Here is a 22786-nt window from a genome sequence, read left to right as displayed (position 1 = left end):
TGCTATATCTGAACAATCACTCATCCAATACTTAGAAGTGGTTATTTCTACTGTTTTTGGAAGAAAACAGAACTTGCAGTGGTTTTCTTTTATCAATCACTAAAATGGTTTCTGTATAAATTAGGTATTTTTGTACTTGGACTGTATAATTTAATATACTTGCCACTACACATGCTTTGCTTGTGGAACATGGCTGACATTAGCCAGTTCCCTAAATGGCATTTCATAACACAGGATTACTGCTTTTACTAACCTCATTGTTTCAGTATTGCTAGGAATACACATCCAAGTCTAAATTCCAAGCCTTCTACCCTTGAAGCTATGAGATTCATCTGGAGAGGATGAAATCTAATTTCTAGTAGTAAGGCCTTTAGAGAAAGTCAAGCCAACCTCTGTTACTCTTCTTGAACTTCCTCTCTAATTCTAAAAGGGTTAATTCAAATATTTATTTTAATTTTTAACTATTCTTCAAATCCAGGAGCTGAAAACAGAGACATTTCTATACTCCTACTGTTTTAATGGTTTCTATTTGCTCCAGTCATATATGATCTGAAGTTAAGTCAGGTTCCTACAATACAGATACCCACAGCTGAACTTTTCTCCTCAGGCCCCTCAGTGGAGAAGAATCCACATGATTTTCTTTCAGAAGACAATTTTTGGATGGGATAAATTACTCTCCATTCATTACAGCAGAAATTTAAATATTAGCTCAGATGAATCCCCTTGAATGTTCACACACAGCTTTAAAAGCTTGAGGACAAAAAATATTCAGAAGTTACTGGAGCAGCAATACAGCCAACAAAAGAATTTATGGTTCCACCTGGCCCAGAGGCAAGTCTCATCACAAAAGGGAAAAGCAACTTATACTGCAATTCTACACTTGTTAATGAATATAATAAAATTACTGTACAGCACCTTTGCTTGAAAGAAAATTAGCTTGCTAAAAAGTAAAAAGTCCAATGTATACTATTTGCTACGCAATTTATTTTGCTGGTAAAGGGATTGCAGTTGGAAAGCCATCATTTTTACATACATACATATATATATATATATATATATATACACACACATACATACATATATGATGTATAATCAATGTACACAGATATGGACATCACTACTGGGCCCACTGGCTAGCCTCAAAATAGTGATATAAGTAATTCTTTTTCTTCCAGATCTGTTTTTTATTGTAGCTGCTGTCACTGTATTTTCAATAACATAGTGCAAAGTTTTCAAGTCTTCTGAAGACTATTAGGATAATAGAAAAAAAAGGTTGAAAATTCAACCAGAACTTTGCTACTTTGCTCACTAGAGCTTATGAATGTTTTACAAACCTTTATGGGACAACTCAGTAAACAAAGAAGTAATGCTTCTATACATAATGAAATGCTGACTCTAGGCACTTACCTTGGCAATCAGGCTCAGAAGGCATTTGAGGAAGTAATACACATGTTAAAATCTTTTCTCCTGTTTCAGGGTCTGTGTCAGTCTGAAATGTCAGCAGAGGTTGGGACTGGTTATCAGACAACCACAAAGCCTTCAGCTTTAAGGTAGTCAGTGAAATGGGAAGATACGTCAGCCTAGTTCAAAAAAGCAAAGTAAGAAAGTCAGGGCAATCCTTGGGAGAATGAATAGATGGTCATCAAGTCAACTCAAGTATACATCACTGAGTTGGAACAAATGGGATTGAAATTAATGCCTCTAATAGAAGGCATTGCAGTAGGCATCAATTCCAGATACTCCATTCCCTGAAAAAAAAGAAAACAAAACCTGCAGCTTAAATTTATTGTTCTTTATAATCCTCTGAAGCTGAATAACAGGTAAAACTATGCTGAGCTTTCTCTACTGCAATAAAGTGCCTTGGAAGGCAGACAGCTGCTTCCCATCAGGAGCTTTACATGTAAACAGTGGCCACAACAGAAAAACATAAGTGCCTGTGAAACAATTATATTGGATAGATGAGATGCCATTCTCTTTTTTCCTGTTTTGGGTTGGTTTTGGGTTTTTTTTCACTTAACTTCCTACTAAGAGACTGAATTAATTTGGTGGTTTATGCTTTAATCCACTCATTTTTGCATGCTAATGTTTGAAGCACTAAGATTCATGAGAAGCTGCAAGGTCAAAGTGGCTTTCCTTGTTACTCACACTGTATCATGAAGATAAAACACTCAATATTGGTGCCACTTGACATTACAGCTAGGTAGCCTCACCTGAAGCTCTATCCATTGTCTAGATTCTCAGTTTTAATTCAGAAATATATTAATCCAGGGTTGTTTTTTCTTACAATCCGATCTCTTCCTTAAAGTCAAAGTAATCAAAAAATAAAAAAAAAATCACACTTGTGACAACTCAAAATTTATGCTACTTTTGGCCCAGGGGGAAAACTACTTTGACAGTTTCAACAGTAACACTAACATGAATGTCATAACTGGCTTTTTATTACTCTGTTCTTAGACATGATATCTTTTGCTATCAGAAAGAATTAAGTAAATACAGAAAAATAACATGAAAATACAAAAAACTCTTGCCTGTTTCCAGCAACATCCAGGACATGAAGCTCAGTGGCCTGTGAAATTTCAGAGGGAATTCGAGATAATCTGTTGTCACGTACAGAAAAGACATTAAGACTGCAGCAGCCCCCAACCTATATTTGAGAAGAGGGGAGAAAAAAAAAAAGCAAGTCTGGTTTTGTTGCAGTACCATAGTGTAACAAAGGCATGCAGTACGGGTCACAGAGTGTGTCACAGCACATTCAAGTTACAATGCCTGCCAGACACTTCCCCCAGAGGTACAGACTGCAAACAAGTGTTAGCTTAGAAGAAGTCTGACCTGAAGCAAGTCTGTAGGAGCAGTCTCTTGAACATCTGTATCTGCAAATAATGGATATCTTTACATATAGGTCACATTCTAGCTACCTTTCAGAGCTTTCCACACCCAGAAGAAACCAGTAACCACACAGAAGCTACTCCGTGCCCAACATTCACAAAAAAACCTACACTTAACTTTTCTAGCTCTATGTTTTACATATTAATTCATTCTTTCCTCACGGCAACTTTATAACCAAGTAAGTTAAATGGTGCTTGAAGCAAGGCAAAATGCTAAATACACCAATCAATTCCCAAAATTTGTTGAGTCCACAAAGATTACTGAAGATTTCACTAGAAGCAGAAGACTGAGTAAAATTTTTGATGCCCTGATTCATTAGAAGCACCTAATTTCAATCCAATTCCCACATGAACTGGCTTTCTTTAATATATTTTAATCTAATATCTGCCTCTATCAATTTACCTAAATGTAAGTATTTGCATTCTCAAGCTAATTAATTTTTTGGGTGCAAAGGTGGGATTTTTCAGTTTAACGTTTAAAAATCTACATTTTCCACCAAAAGTAGCTGTTTTCAGAAAATAAAACCCCCACATTTGATTAAAAAAACCTCATTCCAACCTTATGTTCCAGAGGAAACTTCTATAAACAGGAAGATTATTAGCTGTAGCAACTCAAAAGCTGCTTCAAGTAACCCTTTGTTCCTATTAACAAAGGAAACTTACCTTTGTTTGCTTATTGTACAGAGTTTCAAAAAGCACTCTTGTTTGTTTGCCAATTCCAAAACTCACCATAAGAAGGGGAAAAAAGATTTTTCTTTTCTTACTCCAAGTAACAGAGGCAAAATATTCCAATGCCATTTGAAGCTTTCAAGTTAAGTGGACTTAGAATCTAATTATAGAGTCCAAACTAAACACAGTGTAAAATCTCAGTTCAAAAATTAGAGGATGTCTATAGTGACATACATCTGAGAAAGTTCTCCTCTCCCACTATAGCCAATATGTAACTACACCTTGGCCAGGAGTCCCCAGAACTAAGCTGAAATTAATGTGCTCTTGCTAACTGTCTCTGCAAAACCCACAATTCATTCCAAAGCCAAGACTGAGATTATAGACAAATAGCACAAAATATTTTAACTAGTCAAAGGAAAAATAGTGCTGATTTAACCTTCAGTATTTACCAGGGTAAAAACCACTTTTAAAGGATGCAACTGTGACTCACAAAATAAAACAAATGCAGCATTTACATCCCACTCACCTTCCTTTGTATCATAAATGCTTTTTAATGGAAGAAAACAGCAATCAGCTGCTCAAGGCTTCTGATTCACAAGCTATTTACAGCAGAAAGTTAAAGCATTACATTCTTGACAAAACAAAATATGTGGTATTTCCCTTAAATCACTGCACTCTTTAGATGCAGCTATTTCACAAGATTAACAGTTTTCCCAGCCCTGTGTGTACAACAGAAGCATGAACCTTGCAAGCCATTTCTGCTTGTGAATCAAAGCCCTTAGAAACCAGCACTCAAATAGTAAGCAAACATTTCTTGGTTCAAGAATTCTGCTATTCACTTTAAAGCGTGTATAAATTCTTAAATAATGTGCCTTCACACGTTCACAGAACACAGTGTGATATTAAAAAAAATCCATACACACTAAGTGTCTAATTGGTATTTCTAACATGAGGAGCCGTGAAAAGCAAGAAATACAATTAAGGAATGTTGATGAGCTGGCAAGTGATGCCCTCAGTGTACACAAGTGTTCCCTTCTCATGAATGAAGTTTGCGTTACTCAGTCTTGGAGCATGGAGATCCAAAGAGGTTAGCCAAACAAACAAAATAAAGCCATGCAGCCCTGATGAGACCAAAATTTCTATACTTTTGACAATGGAAAAATGCAGCAGTGGAATTGGGACAGCCTGAGTCATCATGCATTTAAAGCAGTTTAATGAAAGGTAATAGTAGAACCATGGACTGAAGAATACTTACAGGGTTATCAATTTACCTGACCCATAATTTTCCAAGCGGCTAACAATTAAGAAAATACAAGAGATGTTCAATTTATTTTTCTTTATCCATATTGGACAAGAGCATGCCAACAAATGGAGACAGAACATACATTCTTCTACTGCCAAAGAGGACTGTAACTCCTAAATCATTTATACTTCAGTTATTTTAACTTCACTGTCTGTCAGTCAACAGGCTGCTGTTCAAAGGTTTTGTTTCATTCAAAGGTAGTGAAGGCCTTTTATTTTAATAGGGTAGTAGGGTAGATAAAAAAGATACACTGAATTTTTTTTAATGAAACTGTTTTTAGAAAATGCAGACAGCATTTAACGAGAAGCAGAGTGAGATATCACAAAGAAAAAGACAAGCTGACAGTTAAAAATCAAATAAAATCTCTGCCATTCAAACAAAGATGGCACCCATCCAGCAGTACAGAAAGACATCAGGTCCACTGTTTTAGAACCTAAACATGAAGCTGGACCACGGAGGCAAAGTGCACACAGTACACGGCATGCGGAAAGGAAAACACTGTTGAGGCCACCATGAAGTAACACGGTATCCGAACGTTGCTGGATTGGCTCAGAGTGGTTAACTGAGGAAGAGCCATGCTTTCCAAGGGTCACATGCTCACAACAACCTGTGCCAAACCACTTCATATGCACCAAGGAAACAGCTGGGGCCACAAGTCCATTCACCAGTTAAGCACACACTTCATTTCCAGCACAGACTTCACCTAATGGGGACAAGCATGTGCTTAGTTCTGGCATGTGAGCAATTGTTCCACAAGGACTGGAGGCTTAAAGAAGTCCTCACGTTCTTCTGCAGTGAGCAGGACATCAGGAACAGATCTCACATGAGTTGTGCATACCTAAGTCACACTCCTGAGACTTAGTTCATTTTAGCAACTTTAGTTTAAGGGTTATTAAGGCATCACATCACACCAACTCCAAAGAACAGTGAGCCTAGATAAAAACCAAAAGGAAAACCACAAAAACAAAGCCCACACGTCAGTCAGGCAGTAAATGGTCATCACTTACAAAGCGCTGATTTTAATATCATTGATACTACGAAGATGGAACAAAATTGCATATTTGCATTTAGGTGGGCTTGATTGAAAGGATGATTGTCACCAGGAGGTCTCTGGATTCCACACAAAACTTTAACCCTTTAAACCATTTAACTTTAATGGATGATCTTATTGCTCTTTTCTTCTATCTCAGTCTAAGGCTCATCTTTCTAGCATCTTCCTCATTCCGGAGAAGCAGTAAGGCTTGGACAAACATAGACAGGATGTCAGCTCAGTTAATAAACTCTTCCCTATGTTCTCATCATGACCAGCATTTAGCACTTCACCTTCCTGCTTTTTTGCCATTCATACACCCACTACCAGTCCATCTTAGATAGTCCTCCAGAACTGCAAGTCTTAACAGACACTTCTCTGTTGGTGTTTCTAATGACTCTAATGTACATCTGTTTACCACTCAAAAGCTATGAATCAATTCTGCTGTCATTTACCAGTTAGCATCTTTCACACAGTTATAAGCAATGCAAAAAAATTACATTATGACAAATACTGTAATGATTACTCTTCAGCTGTCGTGTGAAGAGCTGAAAGTTCAGTGACGGCATCTCTTTTATTCAACTCTCAAAACAGCTGTCAGCACCAAAAACTCTCACAGACTTATACAAATCTGATAAATATAGCAGCAATTTAAACACAGTTCCTCTTGTGTTGTAAAATCTTTTCCAGCGTGTCATATCCAAAATTTTGTTTGGGCTCAAAGTAAATAGAATTTTCCTTGGCTCCACATAAAGTATACTAATTCTTTAACTGCCAGCACAGCATACATTTATGGGTGGAAAAAACAGCCCAATTCATTATTATTAGCTATTATTCTGTTGTTATTATTAACTTTAAATTGGCTAGGAAAATCTACAGGAAACTCACTTCAACACCTCCTGCACCACTGGTGAACAGTAGGAGAGGAGCTCACCAAGACACTTTCTCAGCCCTCTGACTCAAGTTTTCCTGCACTTTTCCTTAGTGTCTTTTTTTTTTCCTCTGAGAAACACATACTTCTACACAAATGAGAAAAGGGACAGGACATCAAAAGTTAAAATCAGAAAAAACAAAGTGGTCCCAACTTGTTTTAAAAAAATAAAATTTGAAAAGCAGAGTTATTGCCAAAAAAATCCCACAGTAGTTTTACCTAATGGAGTAGTAAGTCTCACAATACACCTCAGAGACAGGAAGGACACATTACCAGATCTCTGCAGGTTGTAAAGACTCATACATATAAAAAGCAAAACAAAAGCATATAAACTGGAAAACATTTCAAGGAGGTTATTTATGCAAGTGCCAAAATCAACACACCAGTTGCATCAGCGTTCCTGTGCCAGGGTGGGATTTCAATACCAAAGAGTCACCAGGCAGGTCTTTCAAGTTTAAGGGGAAAAGCATTTGTAACTATGAACAGGTTTAGACATTCTCAGTTCTTGCTGAAGTATGTTTCACCACTTCAGTCTGAGAGGGACTAAGCTGCAAAACGAGATAATGAAGATGAAATCTCTCAGTGACTCAAGCCTTGGTCATACATTCAGTTCCTCCACATTTTACCTTTATCAGTACACAATACAGAAGAACCTTTGAACCAGGAAACTTTGAAGGTTTATTTGCATACAAACTCCTCAATAATCCCAAGTAAAGAAATTTTACACCAAAAGATAACGAATGGTTTTACAAGTGTGCCTTGAAGCAATCTTACAATGTAATGGTTTAACACACTGACTCAAAATCCAATTCTCTTAAACTGTTGACAAAAAAAAACCAAATCAACATCCTTCTACCCCTTTCCTAAAAAACACTAAAAAACCACACACCACCACAGCAAAGCTAAAACTCAGATATTATCTCACTAGACTACATTAGTGCAGGCATGTAATTCCCACCATCCTAACAATAAAAGTGGTCTTTGCTACAGGAATAATTCTGGGTGAAATGACAGTGATACCAGGCAGATACAGTATTGGGTACATGTATTCTTGTCTCTATCTGAATTCCACTTTTTTCTGCACACAAGACTGTGTCTCCATCCCTGTCCAAGAGAAACTAGTAACAGCCTCTCCCACATCCATTTTTTATCAGGATGAAGGCCACATATGCACAGCTGCTCTAGAACTCTGTAAGGCAGAGAAAGAATAGAAGAGGTAAGAAAAACACGTAAAGGAAAAGAGGAAAAGATACTGAGAAAAAATCTCTGCAGTGCATACTCTACTTCTGCATGGAACTGTGCTTCTGGGAAGGGGGAACCAGTGTACAAGTCCTAATTTTGATGTGCAGAAGTCCGAAACCCCAGTCTTGGCCATACTGTCTCAGGAAACATCTTAAGCAACACAGAGCAGGAAGGAGTGTTGAAAATTGCTTCTGTCAGAAGCTTGTGCCTGGCTTTAAATCTTAGTTAGTCAGTTTAGAATGAAAGTAAACAAAAAACATTCTATGCTTTCTCAATGTCAAGCAGAGCCTTCCAACAGACAGAAAAAGGGTGACACATTTTTCCGTGCGCTACCAATACATTTTGTATTATTATTTTTCCAAGTCAGCAATGAAGAGAACAAAAATGGAAATTGAACATTTCACTCAAGACATCAAATTGTTCCTCCCTGCCATCCAAAATGAAACTCAGAATTGGAATCTTTGCCACTATCAGCCCCTTAAAACTGCTCCTGTGGATGCTTTGCATAACAACAAACAGTACTTGTTATACCTGTGTACTCAGTTTATATAGAACTATTTCCTTCTAGAGCTATGAAATGTGACTCTTTATTCCTCTGAATTTTAAACAGAAAACCTGTACTGAGATCTTAATGCTTGGTTTAAAGCAAAATGCTGCTGGTTAAGAAAAATACTATACTAAGAAAATGCAGCTCCAGGAACAGATAGATGGATCATGGGCAGAGAGCAGCAGATTCCTTTGGAATGGTACTACCATTGAAATGAAACTACCATTTCAGCACTGTAGGAAGGCACTCTAAAAACACTCAGGGAAAAATGTACACAGCACAGCCCAAGCCCAAGGAATTCAAACTGAAACTTGAAAAACTGAAACAAGAGAAGTTTTGTTAGCTGGACAGTAGGTTCTGCAATACATGCATATTAACAACATTTTTGAGGCATGCAATTTGCCATCAGTTGTTTATGCTTTCTATTTGTAACATTACCAGCTTGGAATTCAAATGCACTGATCAAGAGTGAAATGACCCTGCAGTTAGAGAAGGGCTGACTTCCTTTAAAATGAAATAATAAAGAATTAAGTATCAGCAGAGCAAAGCATAAAGTCCTACATTACATGTAATTTCAAAGCATTTATTCTAGTGAGACAGACACCTTTAAAGGAAAAATAAAAATTTGATTTCGAAGTCATTGATAGGGAGCCAAAGAGCTCTGCTTCCTCTGTTTCCCTGCCAAGCTCCTTTGGGAACCACCCTCTCCCATTTTCATTTCTTGGACTTCCATAACTCCCCAGCTCACCTTATTCCAGACACTACCTTCCATTTCCTCATTATTCGCCTTCTCCAAACACAGGCTCATCCCTGTCTTCATTCCACTTCTGTGCAGGTGTCCCCCTCTCTTTCTCTCTCATGTGCACTGATGTTCTCTAGACACATCCTCATTCCTCACTCTTGGATATACCCCAACTCCTTCACTGAGCAATGCTTGCCACCTCTGAAAGACATTGCTGGTTCCAAGACTTCAGTATCTTGCTCAGTATTAATCCCTCGATTGTCCTGCACTGAGCTCCTGACCCCACTATACCCCCAAGGAGACACACTCCATACTCACCCTGCTTTACCTCTTTCTGCAGCTGAGCCTTCTCCTGTCCCTGCTTCTTCCCAGCCACACTGATTGCCCTTATGCACCACCTCCAATACCATATATTCCATTCACTGAGAAAAGTGCTTATACACTACACAAGCTATTTATGGCCAGTCTGGAAATAAACTACCAGTAAAATTTTCCATTTAGCATTTTCCATTTTTTTTTTCCATGCAAAACTCAGAAAAATTCTGCTCAAAGGTGGAGTGGACCTAAAATTGCACAAGTCTCAAGTACAGGTATTTTAGCAAAGAAAGTCTTCTGCTAAATGAGCACAAGATCAGACAGATAGTAAGCTATTTGAGAGCATCTAAAAGAGGGCAATAAAGATGGTGAAGGCCTTGAGGGAAAGCCATGTGAGGGGTGTCTGGGGGCACTTGGTCTGTTCAGCCTGGAGGAGACTGAGGGGAGACCTCACTGCAGTTACAGCTTCTTGTGAGGGGAGGAGGAGGGGCAGGCACTGATCTCTTCTCTGTGGTGACAGTGACAGGACCTGAGGGAATGGCCTGAAATTGTGCCAGGGGAGGTTTAGGTTAGGTATGAGAAAAAAGCCTTCCACCCAGGGCTGTTGGGCACTGGAACAGGCTCCCCAGGGAAGTGGTCACAGCACCAAGCCTGACAGAGCTCAGGAAGTGTCTGAACAATGCTCTCAAGATATATGGGACAGCTCTTGGGGTGTCATGTGCAGGGCCAAGAAGTGGAATCCTGATGGGTTCCTTCCAACTCCACATATCTTATGATGAAAACTGCTATCACATACCAACCCAAATGGTTTTCCCAGGGTCTTGCCACTTGCTAGCCATCATGCAAGCTGTCTGGGTAAGCACTGTCACAATTCTCTGTTCAGAACCAGAAGCACTACAGCAGAGTAGACACTGTTCTGCTAGAAAAGCTGCAGTACTCACATGTCTCCCCCCTCCTCACCTTCCCTCAATTAGGTGACTGGCCTGTGGCAGCTCAGACCCAGGACACTGGAACTGTTGCTGCCAGTGCCACAGCAACATCCTCTACCCCTGCTTGATCCTTCTTCAGACAATAAGCTCTCCCCCATCTCCTTCCCACTTCACTTCCTTCTCGTACCTCCTTCTAGAGCTGTCCAAGCTCCATAAGGAAGTGAGCCAGAGCTGATACTACTCTCAGTTTCCACCCACTGCCTGTCATCTGAGTACATAACCCTCCTGCTCCTTAGGTGACTGAAAATGGTGAACAAAAGCTCAGAGCCACATGTTAGGTATGAAAATTAAGAGGGAGAATTACTTGGATAAAAATTACAGAGAAAAAATAGTACAAACAGAAGCAACTCACAGCCCCATCACAGGATGCTGTTTTCCCGACTTCTTTGCACAATTTACTGCTGAACTAAACTTGTAAAGCCTTCATTATATTTAGCTTCACAACACAAACTCTAGCCTCATTTCATCCCACACACTGTTGCAACAGACAAGAAGTCCCAGTGCTCATAGCCGTAAAATTTGAGGTATCTGGGTCACATCAGGTCCTTATATTTAAGGGCAAAAGCAGCCCAGAGACCTCCAAAACCAAAACAACTGTCAAGACAGTCACTGAGCCAGTTTTCAGAGTATAAAACTTTCCCTTTGATATTGGTCAAAGGAGTGAGGTGAGTAAGAGTGTGGCAGTAGTTTCATACTACATGCAGAAGGGTAATATTGGTGATCCATTCACCCTACCAGAACTCCAAGTCTTCAAATAGTGCAGGACCTGACATCCACACTGGGAATTGCCAGTTAAAAGATAATTAGACCCAAATTAGTTACAAGCTAATTAGATCCAAGCCTTTCTGTTCAACTACAAATAAATTTTCCACTTCCAAGCCACCAAATCACTACAGTTCAGATCTAGTGGACAAGTTTCTGGCTGTGATCAGTTTGGAAAGAATACCCACTGGACCAAAGTTGCCTGCTACTTCTTGCAGGCATTTGAAATCAAGAGTTTTCTGTTTCTATAATCTCATCTGCACAAAACTTACCTCTTTAGGCAAAGATGTTAATTTGTTTCTATCAGCATTCAAATTGTTCAGCTTCTTTAGTTTTCCAATGCTCTTCGGTAATGACTGTGCCAACAAAAACAAAATATACAAACAGAATTCATAACCACACAGGGTCAGGAAAAAACACTTTTTAAATTAAGTAACAGTCTGATCCACTTTTGAAGAATTGAAGTGTAGTTAATCCTCATTACTGCCAGACTTTCCAAAGAAGAGCCAAAGGTTTATATTGCAAAACAAGTGCCTAGGAATGTCAGTTTCTAACACAAATTCACTCATTAATTATCTCTGCACTACAACAACAGACACACAACAGCTGTGTACAGAATGCATGTATGTAGGATGTATTATCTAACTTTACACTCCCAAAATTGTTTCCTGGTTAGCCATCTCCTAACTCAGGTGCCATGAACTAACTGTTGGAGAGGCATCTTCCAAATAGTCTTAAGCTTTCAACTCAACCAAGTATCAACTGAGATTAAGAAATGCTCACACCTAGTTTATTTAAAGACAGCTACCCTCCAAGTGTCAGTGTCACATGAAGTTTCGAAAAAATGGAAGGGAACATCTAACAGAAGGAATTCTGATATTTTATTTTAATTGACCACATATTATATTTAATACCTGGCCAGAACAGATCAGCAGAGCAAGGAGCAGTACAACCTCTGCAGTGCTCAGGGCTTCTATTCAGTTCCAGTAAGACTGTTCCAAATAATGCACAGCAAAAACTGGCAATAATGCAATACACCACAAAACCCCAGATGAAAAAACACAATGAAGTAAGTGATACCTGCACTCCACATGCTCCAATTCTCTCACTGATCATGAAACACTCAAGGTGTATTCAAGAGTGAATATGTAATTGCTTAAGCATTTGAAGGGTGGATTGTTACTACACACAACTTGATCTCTAGCATCCATTTAACAGGTAAGAAATAAGATGCATTTAAAGTAAATGCACTGCTTAGCAGTAGCAAGGATGAGTAACCTAATGAGCTAAGTGATTCAGCACTTAACAGCAGGTCTTATTACCACCTGCCATCTGAGCAGCCATGACCATGCATACCTGCAGCTGGTTTTCTGTGAGAACTAGTTCAGTAAGGCTTTCACAGTCTCCAATGGAATCAGTTAGCTGAATCAGCTTGTTCTGATCAACCTTCAAAATCGAGAGTCTCCGCAATTTGCCTGGACAGAAAAAACAACATGGATTTTTAGTCTAGTATGATCCAATACCTTTAATCATATAAATTTTTACTTCTACAAAACTTCCAGAAATTTTCTAAAACAATTAATTATTTTTTCTGTAAAATAAAAGAACCCAAGCACTGCTTCACTTAGTGCTTGCACTATTTTTGCAAGTTTTAATATTTACTATTGAGTGAATTCATACTCAATGTAAATTCAAGCATAATAAATTGTAATAAAGTTACAATCTGAATTATATCCCACATAAATATCAAGGATGTGTCTACCCAAATGCCTATAAACAAGTGAAAATTATCTGTCTGTTCCTCAATTATACAGTGTTTGTTAATAAAAGAATGTTCAGAACATCACCCACACCTAATCAGCCACAGTGAGAACATCTTGCACTGATGTGACAGCCCAAACCCAAACAGGATCAATGTCTCTTTCTCCTAACAGAGAACCTAATTAGTCAGACATGAAACCCAAGTTTATTCTTTAGATGAGAAATCAAACTTCTTTGAAGGTGATTTTCTCATGAAGAACAAAATATTATTTCAGGGCAGAAAATTCGCTTTGTTCTCCTCCTTTGTATCAGAATGGTCTTTGGTGCAAAAGCTGACTCTGGCAGAGCCCAAGACAGAGAGTTCAGGTGATACCTCCCTGCCATCCCTGTGTGGTCCAAACCAGCTGTAACAGTCTGGAGTATCAAATTCACTGATGATGTTAATTCATGAAGGCATGTCTGACACACAGAAAGACCGCAACCTAAACAGAAACCTAAGGTTTAGCACAGGGAAGTGCAGAGCTCTGCACGCAGACAGAAGAAACCTGTGCACCAGCACAGGCTGGGAAGTGAAACATACAGCTATGCAGGAGCCCTGCTGGAAAGAACATGGGTGCTATGGTGAGCATTAGGTTGAATACTAAACAGCAGTGAGCTCTCATCAGAAACAAACACCAACTAGACTACATTAGAAGTATAGCCAACAGATCAATGGAAGTTGCTGTGTCCTACCAACCTGCAATTAGTGAAACCACATCTGTAGAATCATTCTGAGTTTCATGTGATGTCCTGTCTTCCCTTCAACTCCCCTGTTCAACTGATGAGGGTCCAGTAGGAAGCTACCAAGATGGCCAGGACACACGTGAGGTGAGGCTAAAGGAGCTGGCTTTGTTGGCTCCCACCAAGAGACAGCCAAGGAGGCATCTGGGAGCTGCCCAGAACCACTTGCAGGGCAGTTATGACATGACAGAGCCAAACTCTTCTCTGCAGTGCCAGGTGAGGCAGCAGTGGCTGCAAATCACAGCATGGGAGATCCCATCTGGACATCAGAAGCAGCTTCCTCAGTGGGATGTGGTGCAGCACTGGCACAGGCTGCCTGGGGGTGCTGGAGCTCCATTAGAGCTCTGGAGACTGAGGAGACACGGCCACAGCTGAGCTGAGCCACTGGTGCTGGTGAGAGCCCTGCTTCCAGAGCACTACAGATCCACCAGTCCCAGCAAGCATTCAGTGATCAGCTGGGCAGGAGCTCCCACAGAGACCAGCACAGGTCACTTCAGCCAACAAGCTCCATCTAGCCAGGTGCACATGCTGCTGACTTTCAGAAGCTACAGCTCAATTTCTGATGTACAACAGCTGCACTGGCCAGCACAGTCACCAGAGAGAGCTGCTACAACTCCCTGTCAAACACATATTAATTAGGCAGCTGTAGGACCCACAGTTCTCACCCCACTCCCCCAAGTCTAATTGCTAGAGAAATTTTCCTTAGTCTTATATGGAATATACAGGAAGGGGGAAGGTCTGACCACTCTTTTATAAATGTTAAATATAGTTAAACCACATTCATGAGGCCTCCTTCCCCTGCATCTATATTTTGGGGGGTTAAAAAAAAAAAATAAAGTCCTCTCAAGGCACACTCCTACAACATGGAACTTTCCAGAAAAACAGCTGATGAGTAGAGAAAAAATGCTCGTCATCTACTTGCCACAACACTACTGCTTGGGTAAAAAATATACACCTTAAAAAAGGCACTGGTAATGCTTCAGGAAACATCCTTCAGTTACTGAACCCAATCAAAGGGGTAGACACAGAAAGGCTGTAGTTTGAATCCTCAAGGCAAGGACTAATGAATCTTGAATCTTCAAGGCAAAGAGTCTTCCACTAGGTTCAGTAGAGGATTAATCACATTGTCCAACTAAAGATAAATACACCATTCAAAATTCTGTATTTTTTGTAGTGATGCTCTCAGCCAGTCTTATTAAGTGACCCAAAGCATGTTACAAAGCTATAATTTTACAACGCAAAGAGTTCTGATGGTGAAACAGATACAATGGGAACTGAAGGGACTTATTAACTTTTATGCTGTTTGGGAGGTATCAAGTGAAGACTGAAAGAGGATTATGAGGGAGTCATTATGCAGACAATTAAAATGCAACATTAACAGAGCTATGTATTTGCTACTAAGAAAAGGAATAAAAACCAACACAAGCTCATCTCTTGCACAATAAGACCTTAAAAACCCAAATGACTTCCAGTTACAGTGGACTAAATGGTTCTGTGTGATACCATTCACTTTGTACTCACCAATGCCATCAGGTAAGACCTGAAGTAAATTCTGAGAAACAAGCAAGTCTGTTAAAGAAGTCAGACCACTAATTTCTTCAGGAAGGCATTCCAATTTATTTTCAGAAACATCCAGGCAAAGCAGGTTTTTCAGGTTTCCTACTTCCTGCAATACAAGGAAAAAAATTTAAGTCATGCCCAAACACGTAAGAAAGTACTTTGAAAAATGTGCCATCACTATGAAATTCCACAAAGAAAAACAATTATCTGTATGACCTCTTAATTGGCCATTCTTTGTATGACCTCTAAAGCAGAAAAAAAGTAAATAATTACACTTTACATATTATAAACTAACCAAGTGATTAAGTCATGGTTTCTTATTTTTAATATTAAACTGGCTTCAGTATTCAGGGAAACTGTGCTGAGCATACCCAGGCAAGCACCATGCAAAGCTGGAGTTTTCCTCAAGTAAAGACTGCAGAGTTGTTTTTTTTTCAGAATGGCAGATTATCAACCACTACATAATTAAACTCTACCCCTCCCAATCAACCCTAGGCAAATTAGGATTAGTCTCTCTTGGCTGCTACAGCAACATGCCATGGCATCTAAGGATTTCATATCTTCACATCTTCCAACTACAACAAATGTAGAAATAGGAACTGGGGGAATTGCAAGCATATTTGAACTGCCAAGTTATAGTGCCATCATCTACTATTGTTAATGACTATTTAAGTTTTTATCACAGCAATCCAACCCTTAGATAGAGAAATACCTATCAAATATCCTATAATATTTGCCTCTGTTAGCTTTCAGAGCACCCCACCATTTCCCTATACATCCCTATACACACTTGAGGACAGATCTCATTTTAGCTATCCAAATCACCTTTCAGAGAACAGAACAGCTGAGGAAGAAGTGCCTTTTACATATGTGAAATTTTCATGCAGCAACCACCGTGATCCTAACTTACAAGATCAGTTCTTTCACTTTTGAAATGTCTGCCTCTCAAAAGGATCTTTCATTAAACACATACCCTTTATCCTACAAGTTCATCCTTTGGACATTGGACAAAATACATAAAAATGGCCAGTTTCAATAAAAATGGCTGCTGAAGTCACACTTGACCTTTTATGAAGGATCATTTATCTAATTATCAGGCCATGCCAACAAAAAATAAAGTCACCTAAACCCACTGAACTGTAACTGATTAACAAGACACGCGGTTGACAATGAGATCCACATAGCAAGTAATAGCAAACTGCAGGAAGAACAGAAGAAAACAGGTTTTGACTTGGTTGTAAGGGAACAAGAAGAAATAGGAACCATCCCACATATTACAAAAGTTCTTAGGAAAGGGAATTTAGAGTGCTATAAGCTTTAAATGCCAAGTTCCCTCATCCCATGACTGATGTCAGATGGGGGATTTGCCTGCATAAATCAAAATTTGTATTTATGGCAACAGTTCCATTACTGTACTTCTCCCAAACACCATGCTTAAATGGATGAAGATGACTACAAAAAATTGTGGGGTGGACGGTTTCACACTCAAAATTTTTAAAACTGCAATTCAGATAGATACACAAGGTGAGGGTTAGCTCAGACTATTAACATCTCCCTGATCTTGGGTAAGAATTATGAACAGAGGATGTGTCATTCTACAAACCAAAAGGAACCAGTTATTCTTTATTAACCCTGCCTATTAGGAAACAATTCCTTTGTCAAAATGTTTAAAAGAAAATTCCTGACAACATACAGTATCATGGCCAATCCCTTGCAGAGGAATTTATTAAGAGCAAGCCCTTACACACCCAAAACCAAACTCAGGCAAAGTAGACTGAGAAAAAATACTCCATTTTAAAGCATTTCCCTGTAGGAATGAATGAAAAGGAATTTCAAAAACATCTTCAAAACAGTATCAGTAGAGCTCATTTTTACCTGAGGTATTTCAGCTAATTGGTTTCCATCCAACCAAAGGTCTTTAAGATTGAAAAGTGCACCAATTGTTTCTGGCTACAACATAAAAAGCAGTAACATTAAGTTGCATAGGAACTTCAAGTAAAAAAAAATGGCCATCCCACAATTACAGTCTAAGTAAAACAATTCTTCCTGCAAGCACTATTTAGATATACCTTGGTTAGAAATAGCAAGGGTGACTGTAAGCATTTGGGAACTCCATTATACAAATTAATTGCTATAGCTTAATAAACTACTGTTCTCTCCTGGCATGCACTAAGAAATTTCCTGCACACCCTTGATCTACTGAAAATCCATCCAACATTTTCCTGAATCACCTTAAGGGAGATGACAGATATATTTTTGGTAGAACAATCTGCAACAGTGTAGTAATCTCTCAACCCTTTAGGGTTTTGCTCAGCCCTTTCCCAGGGATTCCTACTCTCACCCTAGAAATTGAACTTTCATCTGTGCTTAGCCCCATCTAGCTCCTGACACAAGCCCATGTGGTCATTGTAACTCCAAGCACAGACAAAGTTTTATGTCCCTCCACTCCTTTTTATTTCCATAAAAAAGCTGTTCCACGCTCTCATTTTCTAGAGATCAGCTGCAGCTTTTTGAGTAAAGTGAAACTCTACTGAACAAGACAAAGCAGATATGAAAACACTAGCTCACTGTCAAAATTCATCTATACTTATAAAAAGACTCTCCCTCCATGCATTTTTCTTCCTTCAGTTTTGGACATCATACAACCTATTTCATCTAAATGATGCATAAAACAATACCAATGTGCAGTTTCGGTGGTATGTTCTCTTACCAAATGATAAAGTTCATTGTTCCCTAAATCAAGTTCTTCTAGTCGCTGCAGCTGGGCAAGTGATCTGTGAGATGAGATAAATCAAAACAAAACCACATTAGACTAAAGCAACAGAAACCCCATGTATTTGAATAAGCTCATTTTACTGAAACTTGAATTTTAAATTATAATGTACTGTAGGCAGACAGTTATTTTACCAGGAACAGACTGTTTGCAGTAACATCTTACTGAAAAAATAATTTGATTTGTCAGTGTAACTGAATGCCCTGGAAACTTAAAACCTAGTATAGGCAGTCAAATCATTACTCTTTTTTTTTTCATTTTAACAATAAGTCCCCTGGGGTAGCAAATGCCACAAAATTTAGTACAGTTAGTTAGATTTGTATTTAGGGGAAATTTACAGTTATGCAACTGGATAAAAATTCCCCATAAGGATCACATAACTATTTGACTCAAGAGTCAATATCCATCGTTTATCTTCTCAACACGATCCATCAATTTCCAAAGTACTTCAGTTTTTGAGACTGCAAATAGAGGGAAGCACAAAAGGATGTAAAAGAAGTTCAAACTGACAGACAAGAGAGGGCCACCCTTCAACATCAGGCTGTTGTAGAGCTCTTGCTTACTTTCCCCAAAGCTGCAGTAGCGCAAAAACCAGAGAGAATTGTCAGCTACGTTACTAACAGTCAGAATTTTCCAGGAGCAATAAAAATGTCAACATTTTTGATAGTTTCATACAGACACTGCATGGCCAAACTTAGCCAGCAACTCTTATCTTCTGACCACTGACATTAAAGTGTCTTGTGGCTCACTGCTATGAACAGCCACAACCAAGGCACTGGATAGACTGACAGGAAAAAATTACCCCAAAGCAACGGGGGAAGAGCTCCTGATTAAAAAAGGTTAAATCTTTTATGGTATCTGTTAGATTATTTAAACAAGCAGGAGTTACCAAAACTCTTGCAAAAAGCAATTAGATAGTGAAGGAAGGGAACTCCTTCACCAGAGAAAGAAGAGGATGCTTCTAGGCAGGCAAAAAGGATCTGCGCAGTATAAGATACCAAATTAGTCTAACAAAAGACCACCAATTCCTCTGCCACAATACAGACAGTACAGAGACATCTAGATAACTTTTTTCTTCAAAAAGCACAGTGGAAGTCAGACTTCAGACATCAGTAGGCCCAGTTTGCTACCAAGGGTTTCATCTCCAGGTTTTAGAACTTTTTGGCTACTCAGCCTTGAATACAGATGCTTATTTGTTATAAAGGTCTAGAGTAAAAATTTTGGATATCTTACTGCCCTACTTTCACAGTTACAAAATTTTATCATGAGAACAACCCAAACCACCACTCCCACTGCAGATGGGATTGTCCAATGCCTGCAGGATGTGTTTGGTGCTGCTGTATTTCATACAGAGTATTGTTATAGAATAAAGCCAATCCATGCAGACTACAGGCTCTGGCTACTAATCAAGTACAACTGGAAGTATGGATGTAGATGTTGCTAAAAGAAGGTTGTATCTCATGCTGTCAATTTGCTTTAAATATTTTTTTCTAGCTGTCATTCAGTTTCTTACATTAGCAGATTTTAAGAATAAGAACATTTTATGTTAATATAATGAAACACATGCAATGTGACTTACTCAGGTAAATATGTCAGCAAATTTTCTCTCAGTTCCAGTGAAGCCAGGTTATAAAGACTAAAAAAAAAAAAAAAAAAAAAAGAAAAAAACCACTACATTTTAATCCCACCTTACTTTTTATATTTCGTATTTTAAAAAGAAAAGTGTGCATTTACACAGTTTAAAACAAGTTCCTATGAACTGATCTTTTGCTTTTTTTAATTACACCAGATCACCCTGTGAAAGGCAGAATAGAAAGACTAAGTTTTTGCTTGTTTCTCTGTGATACTTCAACAGATTAAAGCTAGAAAGTAAAGAGACAAAACACAAATTCCCATTTGTTAAAAGGTTTGTAGCTGTAAGTTACTAAACAGAGTGTATTATATTATACCTGTACTGCTTTTACTTACTCACCTTTGGAATCTGGCATGGGCTACCAAAGTTACTGAGCAACAGGTAAACCCATCACTGTCCTAATGACAGTGTGCTCATTACTCTAAGTGACATTATGCTGCTAAGCGGCTCACTTACTCCATATCCCAGGCTTTTACTAGCATCACCATAGCAACATTCAGATTTCACAGGGGTTTATTTATGACTAAATGGAACACAAGGAGTCAGACATTATCCCAACACTATAATCTGCTCTAATCCTCCACCATCCCAGGGAAAAATGAAAATCAGATATGGTGACTGCAAATAAGTTTTCAGCAACAGAATTATGTTCTGTCCTGCTGTGCAGAGAAGGGGGACAGTGTGCAGGCCTTGAATAAAATCCAGATAAAAAGATCAAGAATTCCACTCAATTTGAAATAGATGTAAATTCTAAACTGTACACTTTAGGAAAAACAAACAAGCAAGCCCATGCATTCAGACTACATAAAATTGAAATGTTTTCCCATCTCAAACAATACCAGTTCACCAAACCACAGAATAATTAGTTAGCTCCAGTATAAAAACAGCTGATAATAAAACCTCATTCCCAAAAAAAAAAAAAAATCTTCACATTGCATAATAATAAATCCTTATCTCATGCACCTGTTTAATACTGCACTCAAAAAACAGTGAATGAAGTCTCACAGGAGCTTTGATTACAGCCTCAGCAGCCCTTTACAGCTTTTAAAATAAGCACATTTTACCCAATGGGTTCTGTATTCCTCCAGAAGTACACTTTAAATATACCATATAGGCAAAGATACTTTAGTAGAAGTCTATTACAAATTCAATTAAAAAGGTAAGTGAGAATAACTCTACTACTGCCACTCAAAATCATTGACAGAAATAAGCAAGCCATCACTCCAACAACACAAGAGAAAACTCACACATAAAAATTTTAACACTGTAAAACACAAGTCGAGACATAGTATCCAACATCCTCACGGAAACAAAACAAATGGAGGGGGAGAAGAAAGGGTGATGAGAACCATTTCTCTCCAAAGGGAATGTGGGTCTGACCTTGCTCACATTGCCACCCACAGACTGCCACTACATTTGTGTTTATAGGTTTTCTAGAAACCTACTCAACCTTCCTTTGAATGTTCCTTTTCTCTTCAAATTTATATTAGGTGAGGTCCATGATTCATTTTTATCAAGAGAACACAAAAGGGATGTACACACCTCCGAGCTGCCTCGTAATCTGGTGTTTACACATCACCCTGCATCTATTCATCTCCCTCCCCATCACATTGAAGCGCTGATGAGTAAAATGGTGCAATATATTAATTTCTTTTCTTACCTCATTCACCACTTTGGCTGTGGCTGAACAGAAATCTTTGTCAGAAAAAGCGCATTCAATAGCAAGAACTTGGGAACCACCACCTTAACCAGACTCATCATATCATTAGACTGGGGCAGGCCAGTGAATCAGCTCAGGAAACTGATCCTGGTTAAAAATAACCCAGCAAGGAGAGTAACACAGATCCCCAATCCAAGGCAGAGTAAATCCCCTTAAACACCTGGGCCAGTACAGCTGCCAAGAAGGTGCAAGGAAGGCAGATGTGCTGCAGCACTGTGAGCACTCACTGGCAGCGGTGCCCTTCCGAGTACCTTGTGAGCATCTTTGCAGAATGACTGCGGCTCACCACAGTCCCAGCCTAGGTGCTCTTCTTGTGGGAGTTAGCTACCTGCCAGATTGTTTTCATCTCTAAGGACACAGCTTTCTGAGGGAGAAATGCTTTAGTGATTCTACAGCTATTCTCACCCACAGCATGCCCGCAACCCTAACTCAACCCTGGAACAAAAGAAAAGATATTGCCCCACACTCCTTTATCCTTTCTACTTCTTCCAAGTTCTTGGGTCCAAATCCAGTATAAACAGACCTCAATAAGCCAAAGTAAGCTTCCCACCAATATAGAGACTTAAGTCTATGAAGTTTAAACCAGCAAAACTGCATCATTAGGGTGAAATACTATGCTTAAGATGGATCCATTTGATAGAGAGGCCAGAAAATGAAAGGACATTTGTGACTTACTGTTCTTAAATCTTGACTAGTTACAGAAATGGCTCCCAGCAAACCTATGTGCTGCAACCTAAAATGTGACAGGTATTGTATAAAATAGTATCATATAAAAGACATGCTGATGTACTGAAGCACTAATCTCCAACACATTAAAAAGCAGAGGTATAGCTTGCCCTTACATTTACCAACAAACAAATTCTAAACAAATTGTGTGCTAAAAAATGTACTAACATTTTTCTGATTTTATTTTTTGCTAAGAAACACAATTTTAAGTCTTTTGCAAGAAAAATTCTACATGACTTGTTATTTTTCAAGTATCTTTTCTGATTTAGTAACACTCTTTCCAGAAAGTGCAATCCTTCCTCTTCTCAGCTACAAATAGCCATTTTCCACAATATGCTAAATTAAATAATTTCTTTTTTCCCTATACCCTTAATTTTACAGGTGCACTGTCAGTCCAGTATTTCTAAAGTCCCTGAAA

General features: G+C 38.8%; 1 protein-coding gene across 1 annotated transcript in view; it reads right to left on the bottom strand.

Moving 5' to 3' along the window:
* The window catches only part of LRRC1 (leucine rich repeat containing 1), a 69867-nt gene that overhangs the window by 3269 nt on the left and 43812 nt on the right, over positions 1–22786 (bottom strand). The window contains exons 5-12 of the mRNA XM_086876091.1: positions 19869–19925; positions 18227–18290; positions 17392–17466; positions 15478–15622; positions 12772–12890; positions 11688–11771; positions 2529–2644; positions 1408–1580 (exon numbers count right to left, since the gene is read on the bottom strand). Of these exons, the coding sequence (XP_086732217.1) occupies positions 1408–1580; positions 2529–2644; positions 11688–11771; positions 12772–12890; positions 15478–15622; positions 17392–17466; positions 18227–18290; positions 19869–19925 (833 nt within the window). The remainder of the gene's footprint in view (positions 1–1407; positions 1581–2528; positions 2645–11687; positions 11772–12771; positions 12891–15477; positions 15623–17391; positions 17467–18226; positions 18291–19868; positions 19926–22786) is intronic.

Source organism: Cyanistes caeruleus, chromosome 2 (genome assembly GCF_971803275.1).
Source record: "Cyanistes caeruleus chromosome 2, bCyaCae1.hap1.1, whole genome shotgun sequence".
Lineage (NCBI taxonomy): Eukaryota > Metazoa > Chordata > Aves > Passeriformes > Paridae > Cyanistes > Cyanistes caeruleus.
This window is presented reverse-complemented; position numbering and strand designations above follow the sequence as displayed.